The sequence below is a fragment of the Amphiura filiformis genome, chromosome 13, assembly GCF_039555335.1.
Source record: "Amphiura filiformis chromosome 13, Afil_fr2py, whole genome shotgun sequence".
Classification (NCBI taxonomy): Eukaryota; Metazoa; Echinodermata; class Ophiuroidea; order Amphilepidida; family Amphiuridae; genus Amphiura; species Amphiura filiformis.
This window is the reverse complement of record NC_092640.1, coordinates 59,440,753-59,465,401: the sequence shown is the minus strand read 5'-3', so window position 1 is coordinate 59,465,401 and position 24,649 is coordinate 59,440,753. Positions and strand designations below refer to the sequence as shown.

Below are 24,649 nucleotides of genomic sequence, written 5' to 3'. Positions count from 1 at the left end.
AGATATTTATCAAACCTGTGCATTAGGAGCCCAATTGGGCAAATTTATCCAATTCCATCACTTATTACTATTTCTTGTCCTGTGGTAACCAATGGTTGGGAGAAAAAATGGGTTCTTTTTTGGCAATTTGACCCACAAGTTGAGCTATATAAATGGCAACCATGGCCACAGAAAAGTATTGTTTTCAGCAGTGTAAAATTTGTAACATTTTAGAACCAAGGCACCCATGGTTGTAGCATAGATCCGGAAAAGTAACAAAGAGCTGAATTTGAATAGGTGTTTACTCCATATCTCATAATCAGTGATATCTGACTCATTTTGCATGATCGCATCACATGAATTCTTATACTGATAGTTGGAGAAGATATGATGTGAGCCCATTGAGCTGTTATCAAATATTGAAAGGTTTTGATTTGATGCTCTGATTTGATACCAAGATGACTTTCAGAATTTGGAATATATTTTGGATTTCATATATTATTAATTCACCGTAGAAGATGCAGAATAAGACGATGATATTATTGTAAAGATTGTAAAGAATATTGAAATGTTATATTCACAATTTAAAGAAGGTGGCTTTGTTATGTGCTTTGTTGACCAGTTGCTATCTACTGAAGATAGCAATTGTGAATGGGTATGCTAAGGTGTATTAAACTCAAGTCCAAAAAGTCTCAACTATCAAAACCTTTTTCTAGAACCATCAAACCATTGTTTGTACAATATTTTAAAGCAATTTTCATCCTGATTCCATAATGGTCATGAAAATGTACAATTTTGACATTTTTAATATTATTATTATTTTTTTTAATTGGGACTTGTTATCTGCAGGCAAAACCTGTGTCTAATAGCCAGACTATGTAGTCTTCTTCAACACTATTTGAATTTCTGTTCAGATAAATAGAGATGTTACTTTCTCTAAAATTGCTTATGTTTAACCAAAGTTGTATCCTAATGTTTACCACATTGTTCATTATAGATGATTAATAGCCCCATTTGAAAGTCGCAAATAGGTATTAGGCCCCTAGCGCTAGTAGACATGTTTATCGTAAATTAAGACATATAGTGGAATTATATTGACGATTAATAAGCTTAAGGGAATGAAAGAAATAACAGGTGAATGGTGATATTGATTGAATGATGACTATTGATAAATCTTTCGCTCTCATGTTGGTAACTTTATGTTGAAAAGGCTCCAGAGAATGTTACAAAAGTATAGGCTAAACTTGATCAAGTGTACAACATACTTATGTAATAAGTCACTTAGTAACTTGTGACTCTTTTCAAAAGTGAAATGACTCAACTAAATTTTCCCCAGTTTCCCCATATAGATAATACAGTCACTCTAGTTTCAATTCAATTCGAGAAAAGCTAGAAGTGACTTGACTCGGTCACAAAATGACTGGACTTGTTACTAGCCTGGTATGCACTATGGGGTCCCGCCAATGGACAAGTTTGAATTGGGTAACTTGCAATTTAAGAGGTTTCTCGTTGTGAAGCTTTTTTTTTGTCATGCCTCCAAACTTTTGAAATGTTAGAGGAAAAAAGGTTGAAGCATACATGTAATAGATACTGGTAGAAGTGCTGTCCTGACCTGTTGCCATTTCATGCATTTTGAATGTTTGCTAGATACCGGGTTGTATGGTGGGTATAAAAGCTAGTGTAAATGTCAAAGTGTGGTGATTTGAATGGCTTAACCAAAATGCTGATTGCTGGAATTTATATGACAGGATTAAAACTGGACTTATCAAGATTGACTTAATCTGGTTATGTGTACCTATGCATGGACTTGAACCCAGGACCTTTGGCTTATGGGATCAGTGCTCCAGCACTAAGCTACTTTGCTGTCCAATCTGCATGACCATACAGTGACGAGTGTGGAAACATAAATAGGTGACACAGTGCTGCATTGGATCAGATTGGTGTGGATTTAAAAGTATGATTTGTAGGAAACCCATTGTTGGTCTTTATCATCGTATGTTAACAGTTTAAGGAATGGACATAGATATCAAGAGGTCTGGTTTGAACAAACAGTTTGACGCAATGAAAGCTATCTAAATGTCATGAAAACAATGAGTGGGAAAATGGTGGAGAAACAGGAGGAGTTATTTTAGGTGGATGGTAACTGGTAGTACCAGGCTGTTGCAACTCCTATACCAGTGCAATACAAAAAGGTGTGGACACCGTTGGCTACCCCTGTGTATTATTCGCCAGTGCCAGTGCAGAAAAATGCTGCTGCCACCACAGAATTAGAGACATAGAACCAGGACTGGACCGCCATCTTGATACAGGCATGGAAAAAAATTGGGGGTATCCATTTTCTCTCTGTCCCTGCGAACGAGGCATCTGTCATCATGCAAATGCGAGATGCACCTTTTATATATAGGCTCTCATTGCGATAAAAATCGCAGTTTAATGAGTTTATCGCACATTTGAGCCGAGTTTGATCATAAAATCATCGCAGACGATGCCAGTCCACCATTTTGTGAAAGTGAAGAAAAATGCTGCTGCCACCAGATATAGGCTAAGTAAAACAGCGTATTACTATCAAGACTTATGTTTGAAAGCTGTCCTCAGATTGATGCGTCAAATTTCTAGTCCATCGGACTACTTGCTCTTTATTATTAGTCCATGGTAATAAGTACCTGGTCTTTTCAAGTTAGATTGTGTATTTTGATTACCATAAAATAGCATAATGAGTCAGTCAGAAAATGGTGGAGAAATTGTAGGAGTTATTGTCGGTAGATGGTGGTACCTGGTCTTTTCAAGTTAGAATGTGTATTTAAATTACCATCAAATAGCATAATGGATCAGTCAGAAAATGATGAAGTTATTGTTCCTGGATGGTGGATGGTAGTACCAGGTCTTTTCAAGCTATCATAATTGTGCTTAACATCAGCTGGAATTGTGAGGCTTTAAATTAAATTTTTAAGCTACCTTCCGCATATAGTGTTCCCATTGAAAAGCTTGTTTGCTAGCGGTGTATTCTTCGCATTTATGCTGTAAAGCTCCTAAGCATAACATGTTGAAGGAATCCCAATTTTGTGCTTTAAGTCACAAAATTATCTTATTTGTTGACATCTTTTGGGAAGAATGGAGATACCAATCCAATGTGTATTCATCTTTCTCATATATTATTTTTTTTGCAATTGCAATATCACTATGTAAAGACCTCATTACATGCCATTTGCCCAGGGGTCTAGTTGGATAAATGTCAGCCTCATAGGGTTTATCTGCTTAGTTAGGAACTGACAGTGAAGTCTTTGTCATCTTATCATCTATCAAGTAATACAACAAACAGAGCATGCCAACCACTGTGCTTAGCTAGTCCCTAATAATAGTTAGATATATTGTGTCCTTATTCAAAACACATTAACTGCATAAAAATGTGTACAAAGATACACAGTTTACTAGTTGACTAGTTCTTGGAGACAGAAACTGTCACATCTAAAAAGTATCACAAAACCCATTATATTCCTGAGCGGTCTGTGTATTGAGGTCAATAGCCACATGCTCACCTTACGTAAAACTTACAAAATGCAATTTGTGCCTGTGGGGGAGGAAAGAACTATTAAATGGCTTACAGATTGCACTCCAACCATTATATAAGTGGTATTATGCACATTGAAGTGAGGAGTTTTAAGTAATTTTGTTACGCAAGCTGTCTACATGATTTGCAATTGCTTCTCATCCTTAAACATAAAAGTACAGCGTAGACAGTGCAGTATTAGAGTATGGGTGGTATGTTCCAACATTGCCACTGGCAGGGACTTCATTGAGAGGAAGGACTGCTTGATGAAGTGGTTATTACAGTCCTGTTGCACTGAGACACATCTTTATATTACTGAAGGACACAAGGGTTGTAGATTTCAAATGGAGTCACTCATTCAGGTAACCCCATTTGAAATTCACACTCCCTGTGTTGATGTCATATCTTCCATAGGGGTGTTTGGATTTCAACTGGAATAGCCCAATTCCAGCAGGTATCAGTAGCCTGAATCCTTCCAGCAGTCCCAGCACCATCAGCACAACCCTATGACCGTGCGTAGATGTTGAAGACTAGAGGATTTAGTCTAAGGTATCAGGGCCTGATATCAGCTGATGCTGCATGCACAAGGTTTCTTTAGAACCATATCCTGGCTCTATATGGGCCGAATTCTCATTGTGAGACCTCAGATAACTGCTGCTAGGCACAAAATCCCATGCCCTTCCTTTTAAGAAAGACCACCATTTTCTGTGTTTGAAATTTAGGAGTGTAATTTTCCAAACTAATGAGCATGACATACCTTGCCCTTGTTTGTAATAGACAGCATTTCCCCTTATGTGACATATGCACTGAGTGATGCTCCACTTTATCTGTCACCCCAATATTCTAACTTTATCAGCATTTTCCATTAGCAAATCCCTTGATACGAAAATGACAAGTACTTGCCCTCCGCAATCAGATTCCTTTCTTTTGGTTACTTGAATTTGAATCACTTGAAGGCTCTTGAATTTTGCTGCTTTACCCTCTGGAGCATCTTAGGTATCCCCTTCCTGGAATTGTGCTTGTAATGTGGTAAGGTAAGAGAAATTGGGTTACTATATAAGGTTCTATTATGCATGAATTACATCAGGCGACTGTGACCATTGTCCATTGAGGTTAGAAATGTGACCGGTTTTTTTTCTTCGCAAAACCCGGAACTTGACAACAGACCTACTTTGGAGATAGAGGCCTTTGAAAGATACACCTGCCTCGATTTTACCGGTCTGAAATATATCAGATGTGTGCAAATTATGAAAAATGATGATTTGAGAAATCTGGGTTATATCTGATGGTTTTGAAATGCTATTCGGCAGGTTTGTCGTGAGTCGAGTCAATTACTGTCTAAGTTGAGTCAATTTGGGTATTTTTGAGTTGAGTCAAGTCAGTTGAGTCATTATTCAACTTCAATACTAGAACTGAAAAATAACAAATTTTGAGTTTAGTCGCATGTTTTTGTTCAATCATGTGCCAGGACTGGTTAAAGCTATTGGCTTACAGGGTCTATGCTGCCAAGCATGAATCAACAGTGTTTTGGTGCATGTCAGTAGGTACCTGTTTGCCTCTCGGTATGAGGAACATGCACAATTACATTCTATCTCTGACTTTTTTGCATATTTTACTTTAAATTAATTCTCAGGTAGACAGGTGCCTAGACTGACTTATTACAAATGAGTTGATTTATATGAAATTTGGAGGGGACTTTGAATTGAACCCAGGACCTATATGTTCGGAAAAATATAACACAATTTTGTTTGTGACACATGTGTGATGTGCTTTTCAATGACTAGTTACTCAACGTATTTGTAGTAAGTGAAGATGACCAAGCTGCAAGAGCAAACACAATTGTGCAATTCTTGTTTTATGTGCATAAGTAAAGGCGGCTAGGTATTGACATTTGCATACATGAATATTCATTAAACTAACATTTTTTTCCGGAAAAGAATAAATAGGTTGATTTGATCACAATTGTAGCTCATGCTTCATTATAAATATTTTGTTCTGTAAGTGATTTTGAAGCATTTTGGGAAGGTAAAAATATCAAGTGAAAAAATTAAAATCTCTTTTATTTTGACAAACGCTTCTTTCATTGGATTTAGAGCATTGGTTTGTCATAATGCAGCTGTCAACTTGAAGATGATGGATCTATTGCAAGCCTAACAGTCATCTTCTTTTGTTCTATATAGATATAATGATGAATTAGGACAGCTAGTACACAAAAAGTGAATCTACCTTTACATATATAGTAGGAAAAGCCTCCAGGAATGAAATATTGGGATGAATAATGCCTGATTTGCCATCCTAGGGGGTGCTCAAAGCATTGTTGTTGTCTGCTGGTGAATTGGGTTATCCAATTGAAATCCATATACCCCGTATGGAAGACAAGATCTTAAGCTTCCACACTGGGAGTGTAACCTGAATGCAACTCAAATTGAAATCTTCACCCCCTGTGTAGGAGATTAAGGCCATGTCTTCCATAGGGGGTGTATGGATTTTAAATGTAATAGCCTATTTAATAAGCAACATTCAGAGATATTTGATTTTTTTACAATTTTTTGCTTGAGGCTCACATTCAGAAATTCAGCTGTTTTGACTGCTCAAATTTACGCATTTTTATTTATTTTCAGCCCAATTTTGGGTCGTTTTTGCCAATTTCACACTGTTTTTCAGGTTTTTTTGTTCTGCTTCAGCTTTTTTCAAGTAAAGCCACTCTCATGCCTGCACGTTGAGTTTGGTCCTATTGCGTTATTGGTGCCCAATAGGTTCTGATGGCGCTTTTATCGCATAGAAACTCTTGGAATTATTTTACAAGGAAAAAGTTAGAATGGAAACTAGGTAAAAGTGGGAATTAAATAAAGAAACAGAAAAAAATATGTTGTAGGATATGCTCATTTGATACTTCATGATTAAAGTCATTGAAAAGTTATGGGAAGGAAAAGCCGTAGAAAACTTGTGAGATTTTAAGATTGCAAATATGTTGGAACCATGACAAATCTGCAGGGTGGAGCAGCAATGATTATTTGTTCTGGAACTGCAGGGATCTTGGGTGCAGCATGGAGAGCAAAGTCCGTTAATCTTTACATGTGCATCAGGCAACCCATCCTCCCTATTTTTGGTGTTGATCAATGTTAGTAATGGAAGAGGGAATTCAACGTAACCGGTGTGTAAAAACATCTTGTAACCCAACCCTGTTATTCCATAGAATTTTGATGTGCCGACGTGTAGACCTGTTGTGTCATAGATTCCTCGTATACATATGTTAGAAGCAATACACTCAGTGATTTCTCAGCTATTTTTTGAAGAAATTTGATTAGTGCCCAAATGAGCAGTTGACTTATTCAGTGTGATGAATTTGAAACCAACTTTGAGATTAGTTTTCTTTTGGATGCCTGGGTTTATGTCGGAGTAAAGATAAGATTACTCTGGGAGAATTTGTTCAATCAGTGCACTGAAATTTCATATTACAATATGATAAGAAAGATGAAGCCTTGGAAGATAATACTTTTTGTAGTACTGAAAGTTTGAGTTCTCTTGTTCTTTTTTCCTGAAATGTTATTTGATTCTATTAGTATTTGGTTATTTTATATCAAAATTCATCTCATCAGACATCAAGCTTGATATTGTTCTCTTGCAAGTTTTTAAGTTAGATCAAAGATTCAGAGGTCAGGTGTAAATAATTGATAATAGTCGTAAAACGGTGATGTATAGTGAGCTATGCTAAATCATCATGGCCTCGGTATAACTTTTAGAACACTGACCACAATCGCTGACCACAAGATATCCCATAAACAGTTTAAGTATCAATCAGGCATACATCTCTCTAATGATTCAGTACCCTAATCAGGCTACATGTAAGATAACCGTCAGCAACCATACAGGATCAGCCGCAAAACAGGGACAAGCTGCAGTTCTTTGGAATTGGATGATATTTTATCATAAAAAGAGCAAAAAAAAAAAAAAAATATGTGTGTGATATCCCATAGTTTATTCCTGAGTTTATTCCCCCAGATGAGCTGCATGCAAGCACTCTGCAATTTTCAGGATTTGTATGTGTCTTACATCTCAGAATACTGGAAGTTAGCAGCAGGGATATCGATGTTCAAGAGTATTATAACGACAAATGTAATCAAAATTTTCAGCCCTTGGGTGCCATTGATCTTATGGTAGTTCATTTCCATTTAAGCTTATCTGTTGATTTCTAAATCTTTGTTAAGGAATGTGAGGAAAAAGGAGACTGTCTGTACTTTCGAGAGATGCTGTAATTGGGATATTCCAGTTGTAATCCATACACCCTATGGAAGACATGATTTTAATCTTCCACACAGGGAGTGTGGATATCAAATGGGGTTACCTGAATCGATGACTCCATTTTAAATCCTGTGTTGGAGAATAAGGTTGTGTCTTCCATAAGGGGTGTATGGATTTAAACTGGAATAGCACATTTTGGTGTCTTGACTTTTCTAGAACAGGAACATCTTGAGGGATTAGTGCAAGAAGGTGCTAACTGCAATAGCTGCCCTTTAGACATTTAACAGTATCTGTATTGTATATTTGACACATGTGTCACATGGCAGCTATTGCAGATAGGGCTTTCTTGCACAGGCTCCCCAATCTCTGACAGTTTACGGCTAGACACAACTTTCCTGGTATAATCTCACTCAAATTTAACTATTGATGACAATGTTCTAAATATTCTTTACAAGTATTACATAACCGATTTACCTAGTATTTGGTGTGAAATGTTATACATGTTTTTCATATAAGACACGGTAATCTGACCAATTTTTGCAGACGACGCGATATCAGATCGTTATATTATTGAATATATGCAGACTGTTTGTGTGAAATTCCACCAGATCTGTGTGGTTTAGGATTATAATACTAACTTATTTTACTGAAGCATGAGGTATAATCTGAAAGTCAATTGAAAAATTGATTGATGAGTTAATTGAAAACGAGTTTCAATTGATATCAATTAAATATCAATATCATTTAGAAAAGACAGTTCTGAAAGGAACTCTTTTGTCCTCTGAAGAGAACCCTTGACAGTTCTTAGGAAATATAAAAGGAATTTTGAACACTTTGAAGAGCTTTTTTGGTTCTTTAAAAGTAATTTAGAACCTTTATTGGTACTACAAAAGGTTCTTAGTTCTTCACAAACCCCTTTTGAAGGTTCTAAGGGGACTCTCCCCATTCAATCCTTAAGGTTCTTAAAAATATAGAACCATTTGGAGAACCAATAAAGGTTAAAACGACTTTCAAAGAACCAAAAATAGTTCCTCAAAGTGTCCCAAGTTCCTTTTATAGTTCCTCCTAAGAACCGTCAAGTTTTCTCCTGAGAGGACAAAAGAACTGTCTGTTTCAAGAGTGTAGAAATGGCGGCACTACTGAAGAAATAGACATTTTTGTGCCACAATATTTTTTGTAGTTCAGAGCTTGCATGAAATTCAACATGCACAAAACTGCTTCTTCAGTGTGTGGTGCAAAGACAGCTTAAAACAGCAAAATTAAAGGTGTATGCTCCCCCTTTAACCCAATCAAAATGTAGATTTTGGTATCGGGTGAAAACTTATTTTTCTCATGGCTTGAAATTTTACCTGAAATATGTTTCACCTATAGTGATATGAACACAAAATATTATAGTTTGGTAGCTACCTGCCCAGAAGTTGTGTACTGTTTTATAATCCACGGTGATACACATTCTTGCTTCTAGAATCCAAACTGCTGTAGCAATTTAACTCAAGACTTGGAATAAGAATGTATGGGTAACAGGCCTCAATGTGAGGTAGAAAACATCATGTGTTACAATCGGACCATGCCCCTTTAAAAGGAGTAAATTTGTTAATTTTTACAGTGTGAAAAATTAATCACATAAAAAATTGCCACTTTTAACAGTAGATCATCAAATACACCTGCTTCTTGCTATATCTAGTCTGATCCATTTCATACTAGACAAGTCTTTCAGTAGCTACGGTAAAAGACAGTACTGCATTATAGTTAATTGAACAGATACATACTGTATGTCATAATGGGATGTGGGTGATCACATAAATAGTGATAGAAAGAAGGCGAATTATTGTTGCAGTTAAAATCCAAACACCCACCATGGAAGATACGACCTTATTATCCCACACAGGGAGTGTAACTTTCAAATGTGGTTACTTGAATCGGTGACTCCTTGAAATCTACACCCCCCTTTGGGGGATATTAAGGTCGTGTCTTCCATGGAAGGTGTAAGGATTTGAACTGGAATAGCCGTCTGTTGAAAAACATCTTCAACTTGTGTATATATATGCAGGAAAAAGGCCATCCTTCAAGAATGAATAGAGACTGAAGTATACCGTAACAGAATACGCCAAACTGTTTATTGAATAAAAGGTCAATTTATTTTAGCAATATATTTTGCACAACTTTGACTTTGTACATATAGTAGCGTGATTCCGGAGATGTCTAACTTATTAAAGGGAACAATTTAGTATGGAAATTCAGGTGTCACAGATTGTTTTGAACTTTATGGAAAACAGTTTTAGATTTCATGCTTGCTTCTGACTTTTCAAGGTTGAACAAAACGAGTAAAGGCAAGAATGATAACAATATCCCCTCTATTTTGTTTGTCCGGAAATCAGAAGGCTCAGAAATGTGAAATCTTTAAGTAGTTATTTTAAGAAATCTGTATCAATACTTCTTCTTATTTGAAGAAGCTGCTTCTATTCTTAGGTATAAATTTGTTGAATGGTTTAAAAGTCATCTTAAGTGCAAGCTTATTTTCTATGTGATAAAGTTAGATAAAGTTCTGTAGATTGTGCATATTAATGTGAGGATATTGCTATCTTCAGTAGACAGCACACATTAATGTGATGAAATTTCTATCTTCTGTAGACAGCACATATTAATGTGGGGATATTGCTGTCTTCTGTAGACAGCATATATTAATGGGGGAAATTGATATCTTCAGTAGACAGCACATATTAATGTGGGGACTAGTGCTGGGAGTTTCGGGCATAAGTGCTCTCGGGACCCAATTTAGTTTTACAGGAGGGAAAGTGGTGTTCTACGTTTGAACATCCAGTTCATGTGGGTAAACTCAAACTTCTGTATTCAGTAGATAGTTCACTTAAAGCCATATTATAACATTTTCAAACAAAATAGATTAGCATTTCTTTGCCATAAAATGTTAGCTTTTACTGTCAGATATATCCCTTTTATTTTTGAGCCGAACAACCACGGCAAAGCAAAGAAAATTGAATTTACTACCAGCGCTAATACATACCACTCCTTCGGTCATGTTGTGGTACGACCCTTTGTTGTGTATATCACCGTCCGCACGCCGCGGTAATGCGTATTGTGTGTTATGAACATCGTGTATGCGTTCGACTAATAATGCCATCGTAATAATAAAGCGCCGGTTCCGGTGTTTTATTCAAAATCTCGGATTTTTACAAAACTACAGCACCTAGAGTCTTGATTTTTGCAGGGTATATTGGTTTAATTAAGTACAATTTAATCGTGTAAAAAAGGGAATTTTAAAAATTCAGTGAGGGCGTCTTCCTCAGCAAATGTTATAATATGGCTTTAATATGGGGGATTGCTTTCATCAGTAGATAGCACATAAAGTGCAGAAAAACTAACTCCTAAAAGGTCAGGAAGCTGCCAACAGTACATAAAGGCTAAAATCTGTTATGCAATTATACAGACGCCACAAATTTCAAAACAGACCACAACACCCTATCAGTTGAGACACATTCCGGAAAGTGATTGCTTCAGTTATGTCACAAGGATCAAAAAGCTCAGATCACCAATTTATTTTTCATTTCAGAAATTCCGTAGTAAATTTGTCACAAATCCCTTAACAGCCTGAGTGTTTATGACTGCATCTGTCGTATGCATGTCTTCAATTATAGGATGTGGTTATGTATACTAGATGGCTGTGAATGAGGAGAATAACATTTTGAAATCATATCAATTGGCCCATTCCATTTGAATTCTATACACCCCCTGTGGAAGACATGACCTTAATCTTTCACACAGGGAGTGTGAATTTCAAATGGGATTTAATGAATGGTGACTCCACTTGAAATCTACATTACCTGTGTGGGAGATAGGGAAGGACACGTCTTCCACAGGGGTGTACTGGATGTCAACTGAACAGCCCATTTTGAAATCCTATCAATCATAAGAATGTTTCCTTGTTGGTAGAACAGGTGCATTAGTGTATTCAGTAACTCGAGTATGTTTTGGCAAGTATGTTTTCATGATTCAGGCTCTCATTTAAGGGATGATTTAGCAATGCAAGGGTGTCCTATAAAAAATTTAGTCTACAAACACAAATAAAACTTGACTTTCCAAGTAGGTTGGTCATGAAAAGGCTAAATGACCATAAAAGTAACAGAAAGCATACAAAACTGAACAAATTTGGCAAATATATTTCTAAAATTGTATTTGTTTCAACAAATTTTGGTCAAAATCAATCCACTTCAGACAACAGCTGTTTTTTCTTGCATATAGTAAAAATAGTCCCCAAAACCGCAAAATCTGCGTCAGTAGGGCCTACAGAACATGTTTTATTTTTGTTGCCTTATGAATATGTTTATTTCAGGTAACTCTGTATTGGTATTTACTGATGCTTGTTTGTTTAAATGGTTGTTCTGTGCGGAGACATGCTTGATGGAACCAAAGCACAAACAAAATGTTCAAGCCAGGCTAAAAAGCCTATAAGAAAGAGAGAGTGAGAAAGAAAAGAAAGCACCCTAACTAAGAACTGTATCCTGATTCTTGAGTATGTTTGAAGGCCTTCTGTCAGGGAGGGGTCTTGTGGTTCTTAAGAGTGTCTAGATATGATAACAATATCATTTGAGAATATGCAGACATGAGAGTGGAATTTTGAATTTTGAACACGTACCTTTCAAAAGTAACACGGTAATTTCTTAATATCTTGCCTCAAAGTTATAAAATAAAAATTTATCTATATGAAAATAATTTAAAACAGACAAACTGTAAAAAGCCAATATGATTTGGTGAATGAAATTATCATGATGTGATTATAAAAGTGATTTTCTCAAAAAGAGAGAGAGAGAGATTGTGGTCAAGACTAATGAAGCTATTAGTTGCAACTCCATGTAATATTTGTGGAATTCAACTTGGCCACATAATCCGTGTAGTGATTTGCTAATCATCCTCAAGACTATGAACCGACAGACAACTGACGACAGGTGAGCCGACAGAGTTCACCGCATAGTTACCATCACCGGATGCGATTAATTTGTCCGCTGGTCCCAATCACGACAATAAAATCTCGATACTTATCGGAGATAAAGATTATTTCCGCACAGTACAGTGATTACATAGGTTTTATGCACTAGAGTGGTCACTTGAGGTGCAACCAAATCTGTGTCCACTGGTAACCAAATCTTCATACTTGGCTACTGGTTGGATCAACTGTCAGTCGGACAGTGTAACCGCACACCGCTTACGGTTTACGGGTAGTTGATGTTATGGTGAATCCACGCTGTGAAAATGATGAGTCCATTCATATTTTTGTGGTTTTATATTACCGTAAAAGTGGGTCACTCGTAAATTGATTTGAATTTTGCACTTTTTTTATGTTGAAAATATGTATCAACATTGTATCTTTTATGTAAATATATGATATTGAATTATTTGAGAACAGAACTCTTATAACTGGTTTTTTTTTTTTTGACAATGACAAAAAGCTAACATTTTATTTGGTTCTATTTGACCATGGTCATTGTTTTTTTCTGTTAAAAAACAAGTTATACTTTGAGGCATGTCAGTATAGATATATGAGATGTCTGTTGGTAGCAATGGGTGGAAAACACACATTACCTTTTTTGGATAATAACAGTGCCATAGCCAGGACCTTTTCAAAGGGGATCAAGGCAACTTTCATGGGGGTAAAATTGGACAAAAATGGGGGCTAAAAAGAACAAAAAAAGGAACTACAAAATATTTAATATCAGGGCTTGTAGCATCGGGGGGCTTGAGGAAAAGAATTCTCACAGGGGGGATCTTTCCCCTTGACCCGGGTCTGCTACAGGCAGACTAACAGACCTGTCAAACCAGTGACGTACCCATAAATTTATAGTAGCAGGCATCAAATTTGCAGGACTATGTGGAAAACATTGCATAAGCCTTAAATATCGAATCATGTCAGGCATCAAATCTTCATTGATATTAAGCATGTTAATTAAAGTTGCAATACATCAGCAGGTCCGAAGACGGAAGTATATATATATAAAAGCTGTGACGGACAGTTGTCTGTAATGGCTGTGACAAATCTGGGTATTACAACCCACATATTGTATGCATTCAAAGCTCAGCATTGGTTGCCATTGAGCTTGTTGATAATGTTTTAATTGATTTGTTTAATGCATAAGATACAATGGCAGGTATATCAATCATACTTCCTATGCGCACATGTCCGTAAGCCAGTCTATACTCATGCGTACATCTAAAAGATCAGTCGCATGACAAGGCCATTTTGTAACAGATAGTTTGCAGTTTTTTAAGATGTGATTATATACCGACTTTCAAAAAGTTGAACTCTTTTACAATAAATGGTACTCCTGGGAATCGTGGGGTCATTATTTTCAAACACGATATTTCCTCAGTTACAGTGTTACCGGATCTGTAATTTGTTAGCCCAATTAGGTGATGTTATGAGATCTTCACTGCAATTTTTGACCATTTCTAGTTTTTCCTACCAATGGTTCGTAGAAATATTGGGCGACATTTGCAACATTGGCTACTGCAATTATCAGTAGTTTCCTGTTTCAAGAAACCAATGGTTCAGAGCAGTGTGTTAGCTAGCCACCTGTCCACCTGTCATTTGGGACAGGCAATTCATGCCTGGGACATTATGTTAAATACTACAAATAATACTTGAATAAGTTCTGGGAACTCAAAACAAGACCAGACTAATAAATCAAATCAATATTAATAGCTATTTGAACTGACTGAATCCCCAGGAGATGCAGAGGTCTAGTTTAGGTTTTAAATTTTGGAGAGGCAGTTTTGGTAAAAATGATGGCCACTTTGTCAAATCCTAGCAGGTTCAGAGTATAATTGGGCGATATTACCACAATTTGGCCTGAAAATCTAGCAATACTGCTTGACCATTTGATTTATATAAAGTTAAGTAAATATGCAGACATGTCTGATAGCACAGGAATGACCATGCGCAAATAAATAGACATCTAAAATGGATAGTATTTTAATACTTGTTTGTTTGCGTCACTGAAAGATAATTAAAATTATCTTTCAGTGACGCAAACAAACAAGACAGCCACATATCACAAATTCAATTTTGACTTTGCAGCTTTGTCAATGTCAATTACACACTATAAATTCTACATGTTACAGAAACAGCTATTTGTTTTGGACACATGTTATTGGAGCTCTTGATCTCTCTTGTAGTGTTAAATATGCAGTAAAATTGTTGAGAAATTTATTAAAAATGTATGTCAAACAAAAATTAATTCCCACACATTACTCTTGATCCACTTTCGGTATATTTGTACACTTAGGGATTCAATCATGTTGCACCGTTGTTCATCACTCGCCGGACGCGAGTTGTTAAATGGTGATGAACAACGGTGAAACATGATTGAATCCCTTTCAACAACGAAAAGAAGCTAAAGATCGTATAATTCGCGATTATTTCACGAGGAATATCACTTAATCATTGCCACTCATCTTTACAAAAACTTGGATGATTTCTCTGTTGATATCAGCAATAAAACTAGGGCCTGCAGAATAAAACGGCCCGTAAAATGGCAATGTTTAGCCGCTACCTGAAAAATACTGAATTCAACAGCTCTCAGATTCAACTTGCAAGCTTGCACACGCATTGCACGCACAAAAGTTCCAGACATGACAAATTTTACGCCCTCCCGCGTATTGCGTAGTCTCGCTCGCGTTCGCGTATACGCTACAGTAAAAGCAAAAGTGTGGATTCATCACGGATTAACAACGGTTGGCTCCTGTAGAAAGGTATAGGAGGAGTTGTTGAAAATGCTATCACCCAAATAATATCAATAAGTTCATTACCTGTAAGGACCAGTTTCTTGAAGCATGGCTAGTGTTCAGACTTCTTAAGCCATCAGGCTCAACCTCAATTAGTCTTATATACCAGTGCTTACAATTTCACATACATGTAGTACATCATCTAGATATCATCAAAATGGATCCACATTGGTAGGGCTAGCCTGCTGGCTAATAGGAAGCCTGACCACTAGCCAAGCGTTGAGAAATCAAACCGAAGGGTCATACAGACTCCAAATATTCTGCAAATATTCAAATGCAGTATTCAACAATTCGTTGAACAAGTATATATTATTCAGTCTACGTTTATTCATTTTTATCTTCTGCCAAATTTTAGTTGACGGAAAATTAATTATATTTGATGTTGAATGTCTGTTGGAAATATATTATTGATTTCATGTCAACAACCATTCATTGGAAGTTAAACATAATTAGAACTAGAATATAAATAGATATATTCTATGTCAATTAAAAAGTATGTAGCAGACTAGACCTTAGAGGGGACCAAACGCAGAAAATAGATAGTCAATTAAGGCAGCAATAAGAGCATTGACCCAAATAAATGGTCTATGTAGAAAAAGTAATTGGCCATGGCAGAGGATTCTGAAATTATAATGGTAAAATGGGAATACAAAATGTGAGATGTGCTGAAAGGGAGGGTTAAAAGTAGTAAACTATTGACTTTGATAGCAGTGGCTTGTCCAGTCCAAAGGGGGGGGGGGAGCTTTGGGTGCTGAAGCCCCCCACACTTTGTTAAATATTATGTAAAATCAGCTGTTTTGGGGTGATTTTAGCCATTAAGCCCCCCCCCCCCCCTGCATAACTCTGAAAGAGGGGCTGAGCCCCTTGCAGGTCCTGGACATGCTGGTGGATTAGCCACTTGCAGTTCCGCCATTATGCACTATGTGCTTGGGGAGAGCCTCGAACTGGCAGCATACATGAATGGGAATTGAACCAGTCATATAACATTCTGTGTAAGGTTACGTAATTCTTCCTTTCATGTATGCTGCCAGTTCGAGGCTCTCCCCATATAGTGCATAATGGCGGAACTGCAAGTGGCTAATAGTACAGCCAATTAAGAGAATTGTTACTTTAACTCTCTCTCTCTCTCCATGGGGGTGTCGACTGCAGATGACAAGTTTCACTTTTTTTTTAATTCAAACATTTCAGAATTGTAAATTGTCATGACCAGATTTGGAATCAGCATGAAAAAATGCATTAAAATGAGTACAAACAAGCCTAGTATTGGTTCAGTGGTTCTTCAGATAGCTCATGATAATTTGAAAAAAATTCTCACAACTTTTTATGTTGAAGATTATGGCCAGCATGCAGAGCATTAAGGTTACTTTAACCTTTTGAAGACTCTAGAAAATCCACTAGAAAGCAAGCAACACCAACATTGTAGAAATCCACTTCTAATGCATTTTAATCATTTTTTACTGCATTTTCAGATCTTCAATCAAATTCCTTGACAGTTGATGATAGACCCCAGTTTGGGCTGCTGTTAGGCCCTCCTGGTGGTCACTGATGGTTCATGTTGTGACTTAGACAATAGACAAGGCCCTTTGCGTTTGTTTCTCTGTATAAATTGGTATACCGGCATAATGCTGGGAAGGCAAAACAAGACTCATTGTGTCATTGTGCATTGAGAGTGGTGATCCCTCACAAGAAGTTTTGAAATACAGGGAAGTCTGGTCCAAACCCCAAGGAAAAAAGAGATGGCTCTTTCACCTGTGAGCATTGCTCCAACATGACCTGAACCTTTACACTCTGTTTGTGTTTGGTTGCTTTAAGAATGTCTTGAGTAACTTATTAACCTTAATCAATGCCAGGTTACATGAAGCCAAGGATATGATGTGGTAGGATCAATGAATGATCATCAATCTTATAGCTTTTGCTAGTTGCTAGATATTGGAAAACAGTACACACTTTTGCCAGCATATTTTTTCTACTAGATGACCTAGTTTTTGCACAATGGTAGGCAACTTGATCATCGATAGTTAGTGAACTTTTAAATATGGCTAATTAAGGTTAATAAATATGATTATTCTTTTTGGATGAAAAGAAACTCCAACAGTCCATTGACAAGTTCTAGTTGGGATATTCCATTTATAATCCTCACTACCCCTGTGGAAGATTTTGGAAATATCTGCCATAGGGGGAGTATGAATTTCAAATGGAATGAAAACATTAGCAGCTCCATTTGAAACACCCACTGTCAGTGGAAGATTCAGATTAAATCTTTCTCAGAGGGTGTATGAAACTCAGATGGAGCTGCCCAATGTGTACATTCCATTTGAAATTCATATTCCACCTGTGGCAGATATTTTAAAAATCTTCCACAGGGGGAATGTGGATTTTAAATGGAATAGCCCATTGTCCTGTACAATAGGCTTCATAATAGCAAACAACCACTTGCCAGCTGTGCTCTTTTGCTCCTAAAACTGTTCTGGGGTAGATTTGATCCTGTTGGTTTCAGTCCACATCTCCCAATACTGATATTACCCAATATGCTTCACTACATATGATAACAATCACATAACATACCGGTACTTGATGTGGTTAAATTTTGCAAGTGACTGATATTTGAATTTTTTGGAAATAATCATACATATGCAATCATTTTCTTCTGTGAACAATTTCTGGAAAAACAGAATAAGACATTGTATAATATTGGAATAAAAGTTTACTTTTATTATTATGTTTTTATGCATACAATGACTATGGCAATTCAAAACAATTTCTGATAGAGTTGTTTATAAGCCAGATGAAATCAATAACACTTACTGACAATCAATGTAGCTTAACTAAAAGTTCTATTTTCCACATCTAACCTACGTTGGTTCTTATTTGACTATAAATAGTTGCAGTGGGGATCTAAATTTACTATATATAAATCCTGATACAAAAAATGAGTGGAAAACCCTTTGATTAAAGGTGCGTGGTTCATTTTAACCCTGGTGCTCCCAACGGGTGAGTTTTAAATGGAGCTGCCTAATGTACTAATTCCATTTGAAATTCATACTCCCCCTGTGGAAGATATTTCCAAAATCTTGCACAGGGGGAGTGTGGTTTTAAATGGAATAGCCCAATACATTTTGGAATTTGTGTTATTAGAACACCTTTAGGAAAGAAAGGAAAAGGTATTGTAGCCTAATTCATTTCTATTTGTACATTTGTATATTGTATTTTTTGTTATTTTAAAAACATGAAACAAAAAATAAATATCAAACATTCTCAGTTTTCTTTCCATTATCTCACCACCTGTTCTTGTAGCGATTTACGTTTATCTATTTCTTCGATCTCCGGTCCTTGTTTATCGTGAGATTTGTTAGAGATGATGAGCCAACATTTCTCCACCGTCCAACTTATATTTCGCTGTGTTGCGCTTCTCGTGTCGGAAACGGTGGCTCGTATTGCAGTTGCGGCCACGCTGCAGGGCATCCGTGTAATAGAAGAAGAACATGTTTGCAGGAGTACTCGATACGTCCTCACAAGTAATTGACCAGAATGGTGAGGTGCTGTCGGCCTTTTAAGATATACTAGGATCTCAACATGCTCATCTATCTGGACAAAGTTCTTTAACCCCAATAGCTTTGTACATTCATAGAATGACCTTTGAATGTGTTGGGGACAAAAACTCATACCTTATAACTTGAGGTCAAAGTTTTAGCCATGCTTTTAAATAGAGGTTAGTGAACTATGGCAGTAGCAGGAGGCCATTTTGGCTTTTAAGATAGCTGTCTTTTAGTTCGGCATCATCTAAAGTGAAAAGATCTGGACCAAGTACCCAGTAGCCCATGACACCTAATGGCCGGGCGGATGTTGTCAGATTGTGTAATGTGTTAGAAGCACATTCTTATCTATGCTATGCCAGCTTGTATTGAAGCAAAACGTCTTCCTGCAAATTCCCTAAATTCCGGAAATGAGGCCATAAAAGAAGAAAATTCAGAAAATGTACTTTTTTTTTTACTTTTCCAGAATCGGGTGATAAAATATTTACTAAATAAACGAAATATTTCAGCATAAATAGAACAAATAAGTTTTTTAAAGAGCAGGATACACCATTAACTGCTGCCATTCTGGGGACAAGCCGCGGACAATCCCCCTCCCCCATAAGTGCCGAATGCTGCATAATGCAAGCATGGACCTGTTGCATACTTATATCACTGGGGAGAGAAGACTGCTTTAAAACACACATTGTGTCAAGAGGAATGATAAAAATTAACCAATTAATTCAAAATGTCAGAATCATAATTTGTTATCAATTTTTGCTTTATATATTTTAGTGCGTACATTCCTTTTTTTGTATGGACATAATACCATATTACACTGTATGTGGTGCGCCTCACTAATTGGCCATTACAAATTGGTGACATGATCTGGTCCATGGGGACCAAAGGTGGCAAATTTGAAATTGAGATAAAGGCAAAAATATGAAGTAAAAAAATAAGAAAATACATAAACGTTATAACATTAGAACTAAGTATACTAGACATTTGGTGTTTTCAGTATAATTATGATAGCCAAATATCTGTATGAGGTATAATTATAGTAACTCAATTTTCAAAAATGCCCCCTTTGGCCCCCATGGAGTAGCGTGTCACATTTAAAAAGTACACAAGGCAGCCCCTTTTGTTATAGCACAATTTGCATCTGAACTCCATCGGTAAAAACTTTTAGAGCCTCATAAGATGATGCTTGTTCCTTGTTTTTAGTAATAAACTTGAGTCCAATCATGTCTAAGTACCCTTGATAATTTGCTTTCTTTCAAACATGAAGTACCTAAATATTCTAAGTACTATTGATGAAGAAAAATAAAGGAAAACAAATTGAGAAATGATATACTTGAAACTCCATTAGCCACTTAATGATGATCATCAAAGATCAAAGCATATGCGGTACTTTGTTTTGTCCGCATATTAAATTATTATGATAACAAATAACAATTATTTATAATGGCACAGAAACCCCATTGACATGATGTATGAAAATATGATACATTATTCTAATAAAGGACAATTATAGTTAATGTCCACTGTTAAATCGTTAGTATATAGGCCTAGATGTAAGTACTGAAAGGTAGTCCTATATGTATTTATCATACAGTGTGTATCAAATGAATGGTGCCATTACACTATCAGGCATGGGATTTTCCAGTGGAAACACTGGAACCAGTCTTTTTTGATGTCAAAATTTGTGCAGTTTTATTTATTTTCAGCCTATTTTCAGGTGTTTTTGTCATATTTTACGCGCTTTTCCAGACTTTTTCATAAATGCGTAGTCCCATGCGTGACTATGGACCACAATGGCCTCATCCCAATGGCATAGTTCATTAACCTCAATTAAACAATCATAGTGCAAAATTTGACCACAAGTTGCAGAGTATGAGTTTTGCTACCCAAATTTTCAAAGGTTATTCAATGAATGTACAAATGTATTGGGGTTAAAGAACTGTGCCCTGATAGATGAGCATATTGTGGATCCTAGTGTTAGTTTGCAATAGGCTGTTCCAGTTGAAATCCATACACCCCCTATGGAAGACATGACCTTAATTTTATACACAGGGAGTGTGAATTTCAAATGGTGTTACCTGAATGGGCAATTCCATTTGATACCTACACCCCCTATGTGGGAGATTAAGGTTGTGTCTTCCATAGGGGGTGATGGAATTTATCTGGAAAAGCCTCAATAAGCACACAAATGCTGAGTGCACAATTGTACTCGCTGTTTTTTGTCAATTCTATCATTCCTATAAAAGTAAAATTAACTGAATTTCTGAAAAATTAGATTATCATTTTTTCCACAAAATGGATAGTTTTCAGTTTCAGATATTGATTTTGAGGTATGAATGAGGTGAAAATGAAAGAAAACTAATATTTCATTCCAGCGCCTAGAGCATGAGTGTATATATTTTGTGAATCTTGATGGACTCAGATTCAGATTTAATACAATATCTCTGATTTTGTCACAAATACAGCATCAAAGCCTTGTTTTTGAAAAGGGTATTTTCGTTCATTAAAGGAGCTTGATCAGATTGATTGCCTCATCGCCCACTTTAGGGGCCACTTTACCACATCAAAATTCAGATTTTGGTATCTGGTGTAACTGGATATTTTTATCCAAACCCCAGTGAAATTTTAGGCGGGAAGATGATTTGTTTAGGCGATATGAACAAAACAAAAGTTTAAATTTTGGTGTGTTACACATTTTTGCTTCTAGAAACCAAAGCACTGAAGCAATTGAACGCAAAACGTGGAATAAGAGTGTTTTGGTGATGGGCCTCAGTGAAAAGCAGATTACATGTGTTACAAGCAGACCACCCAACTTTAAGAAGTTGGATAATAAGTTATAAACCACACAATTCCCTTATAAAGTTGGAAAACGTGTCTTCCATATAATTATTCTTCATTTACTTTGTGTAAAAAGTAAGATTTCCAAGATGCAACTGAATTCTATGAAATTATGTCTTGGCTAAGTGACTTGTCATCGTGAAACTAAGTCTGGGTAAATTGATTTAAATCGGGTGTCAAACTAGACGCTACTCATGATGCCTTTCAAGTAGGTCAATTAAAGGAAGCATCCATAATTAAACAGCCTCTACCGGGGAAAATCTGGTGGGAAAGAATGCAGGAGCATGAAGACACACGTGTGTGGGCTTGGATGTTTTATGATATCATATAGAAAGTTTAATCGTTCAGGGACGTAAATGGAATTAAAGAACGTTAATTAGTGTGTTAAAATAGTGTATGATTGTTTGATTAAAATTTGAGAATAACATGAATAATTAACAAAATTAAATGATGCAAACACACAAACTGGGTTGCTATGTGACACCATAATAGATTGAAACGTACTTCGGAAATAATGAATGTAAATGATTAATTCTCTTTTCATACACGGCGTAGCACGATTGGTGTAATTTTGTTTAGTCTTGCATTGTTTACAACATCATATGCTTGTGGGGTGCATTGTTACTCTAATGAACATTTTGTGTCCGAGAATTAAATGTAGGAATAGTGACAGTCTTAATGAGCTATTCCAGTTGAAATCCACACAAGACATGACCTTAATATCGCAAACAGGGGGTGTAGAGTTCAAATGGAGTCATCCATTCAGGTAACCCCATTTGAAATTCACACTCCGTGTGGGAGATTAAGGTCATGTCTTCCATAGGGGTGTATGGATTTCAAGTGGAATACCCCAATTGTCATTTTGTTCTGCCTCTCTTTTTGTTTCTATCTGTGTCTTTACATGTCTCTGCCTCTTGTTCTCTCTGTCAGTGCCCCTATATGTGTCTGCCTCTCTGTCTCTGCCTTTACATGTATCTGCCTCTGTCTTTACATGTCTCTGCCTCTCGTTCTGTCTCTGCCAGTGCCTCTACATGTCTCTGCCTCTCTGCCTCTGCCTTTACATGTATCTGCCTCTGTTTTGACATGTCTCTGTCTCTCGTTCTGTCTCTGCCAGTGCCTCTACATGTCTCTGCCTCTCTGTCTCTGCCTCTGCCTTTACATGTCTCTGCCTCTGTTTTTACATGTCTCTGCCTCTTGTTCTGTCTCTGCCAGTGCCTCAACATGTCTCTACCTCTACATGTCTCTGCCTCTTCACTTTCTCTGCCTCTGTCTTTACATGTCTCTGCCTCTCGTTCTGTCTCTGCCAGTGCCTCTATATGTCTCTGCCTCTGTCTCTGCCTTTACATGTCCTGCCTCTGTCTACATGTATCTGCCTCTCTTTCTGTCTCTGTCCGTGCCTCTACATCTCTCCCTTGTATTTTTATTTGGTCCCCTGTCCCCTATTTACGTTTTGTTTTTCATAATGTCAAACAAAGTAACACACAAACAACAATAATAACAACAACAAAACAGACAAGCAGCAGATTTATGTTACTCAAAGAAAGGATGAAATTTGCTCACCTGGTGAATCACGATTGATTGGGTAATAGTTGAATCTTCACCATGTAGCGGTTGTAGCCCCATGTCTCCACCAAAACAGATAAGTCTTGATCTACAGCAATACGTGAAAAGAATAGTGACTACCACTCACACGCTTTTAGGATTACGGTGAGCATTTGGATCAGCCTTATTTATAGGATTGGTAGGTGGATGGGGTCAGAGGTCAAGTATTCTGCTTTTATGTATTATACATTTGGCTGGTGTTCCAAATGTAATGATCTGCGCACTATACTTTAAAGATCGGCCATCCTTCCTCATACTTACAGACATAGTCGACAGCGGAGGTACAAAATAAGCCAACCAGCCACATTGGCTGCAATTTTGCAATTATCACTTGCTAGCTTGGATACCTAATCTCAGTACTATGTAATGACACTGCATAAGGGTATCATGTTTAATAGTAATTGACTGATGGGAAATAGAGGGCTGGTAAATGAACTCTTAGGATGGGTCGTTTACCTCCATCTAATGCCCCCATTACAACCTATTAGCGTTTTAGGGTGAAAGGTGGTATCTTTGTGTGCTTTACATAATAAATATGCTTTCCATTGCTAGAGCGTGTTTTCTACGAATTCGGTATTGAACAATTTTGCACCTGTGGGAAATTGCTGATAGGCATCGATAAGGTGTAACAAAATCGTCAAAAGTTATTTAGGAATTAAAAAACTTCATATTACCTAGTGATTGGTGACGATGATGGTGATGAGCAGGCCTGTGCAGTTTTCTTTTAATTTTCCATGAAGATAAACCAAATTTCCCATTAAATTGCAAACTTACAAATACAAAACTTGCCTCTGTAAACATTTTAATTGAATGAGCTTCCTGGAGTCAACATTTTGTCCAGGGGTTCATTTCACTATAAAGCTTTTAGCCCATCGTAACTCAAATAAGTGTTCATAAGTTACGAATACCCTTTTACTAGATGTAACTTTAAGAAAGGTCCATGTAGTAAATCCCTATTACTTTATGAAGGGTACCGTTCATAAGTAAGTTTAGTGAAATGGAACTTATGATATGTCATAAGTTACAATTGATTTTGAGACTTACAAAGCTTCGTAAGAGGTCCATTTCACTAACTCTTTGTAAATTAAGTAACTGTTTGTAAGTTACCCTTTTA

General features: G+C 36.7%; 1 protein-coding gene across 1 annotated transcript in view; it reads left to right on the top strand.

The window, feature by feature from the left end:
* The first annotated feature begins 23,554 nt into the window (after nt 1–23,554).
* The window catches only part of LOC140167791 (uncharacterized), a 144,775-nt gene continuing 143,680 nt past the window's right edge, over nt 23,555–24,649 (top strand). Inside the window, exon 1 of the mRNA XM_072191084.1 lies at nt 23,555–23,640. Within this exon, the coding sequence (XP_072047185.1) occupies nt 23,555–23,640 (86 nt within the window). The remainder of the gene's footprint in view (nt 23,641–24,649) is intronic.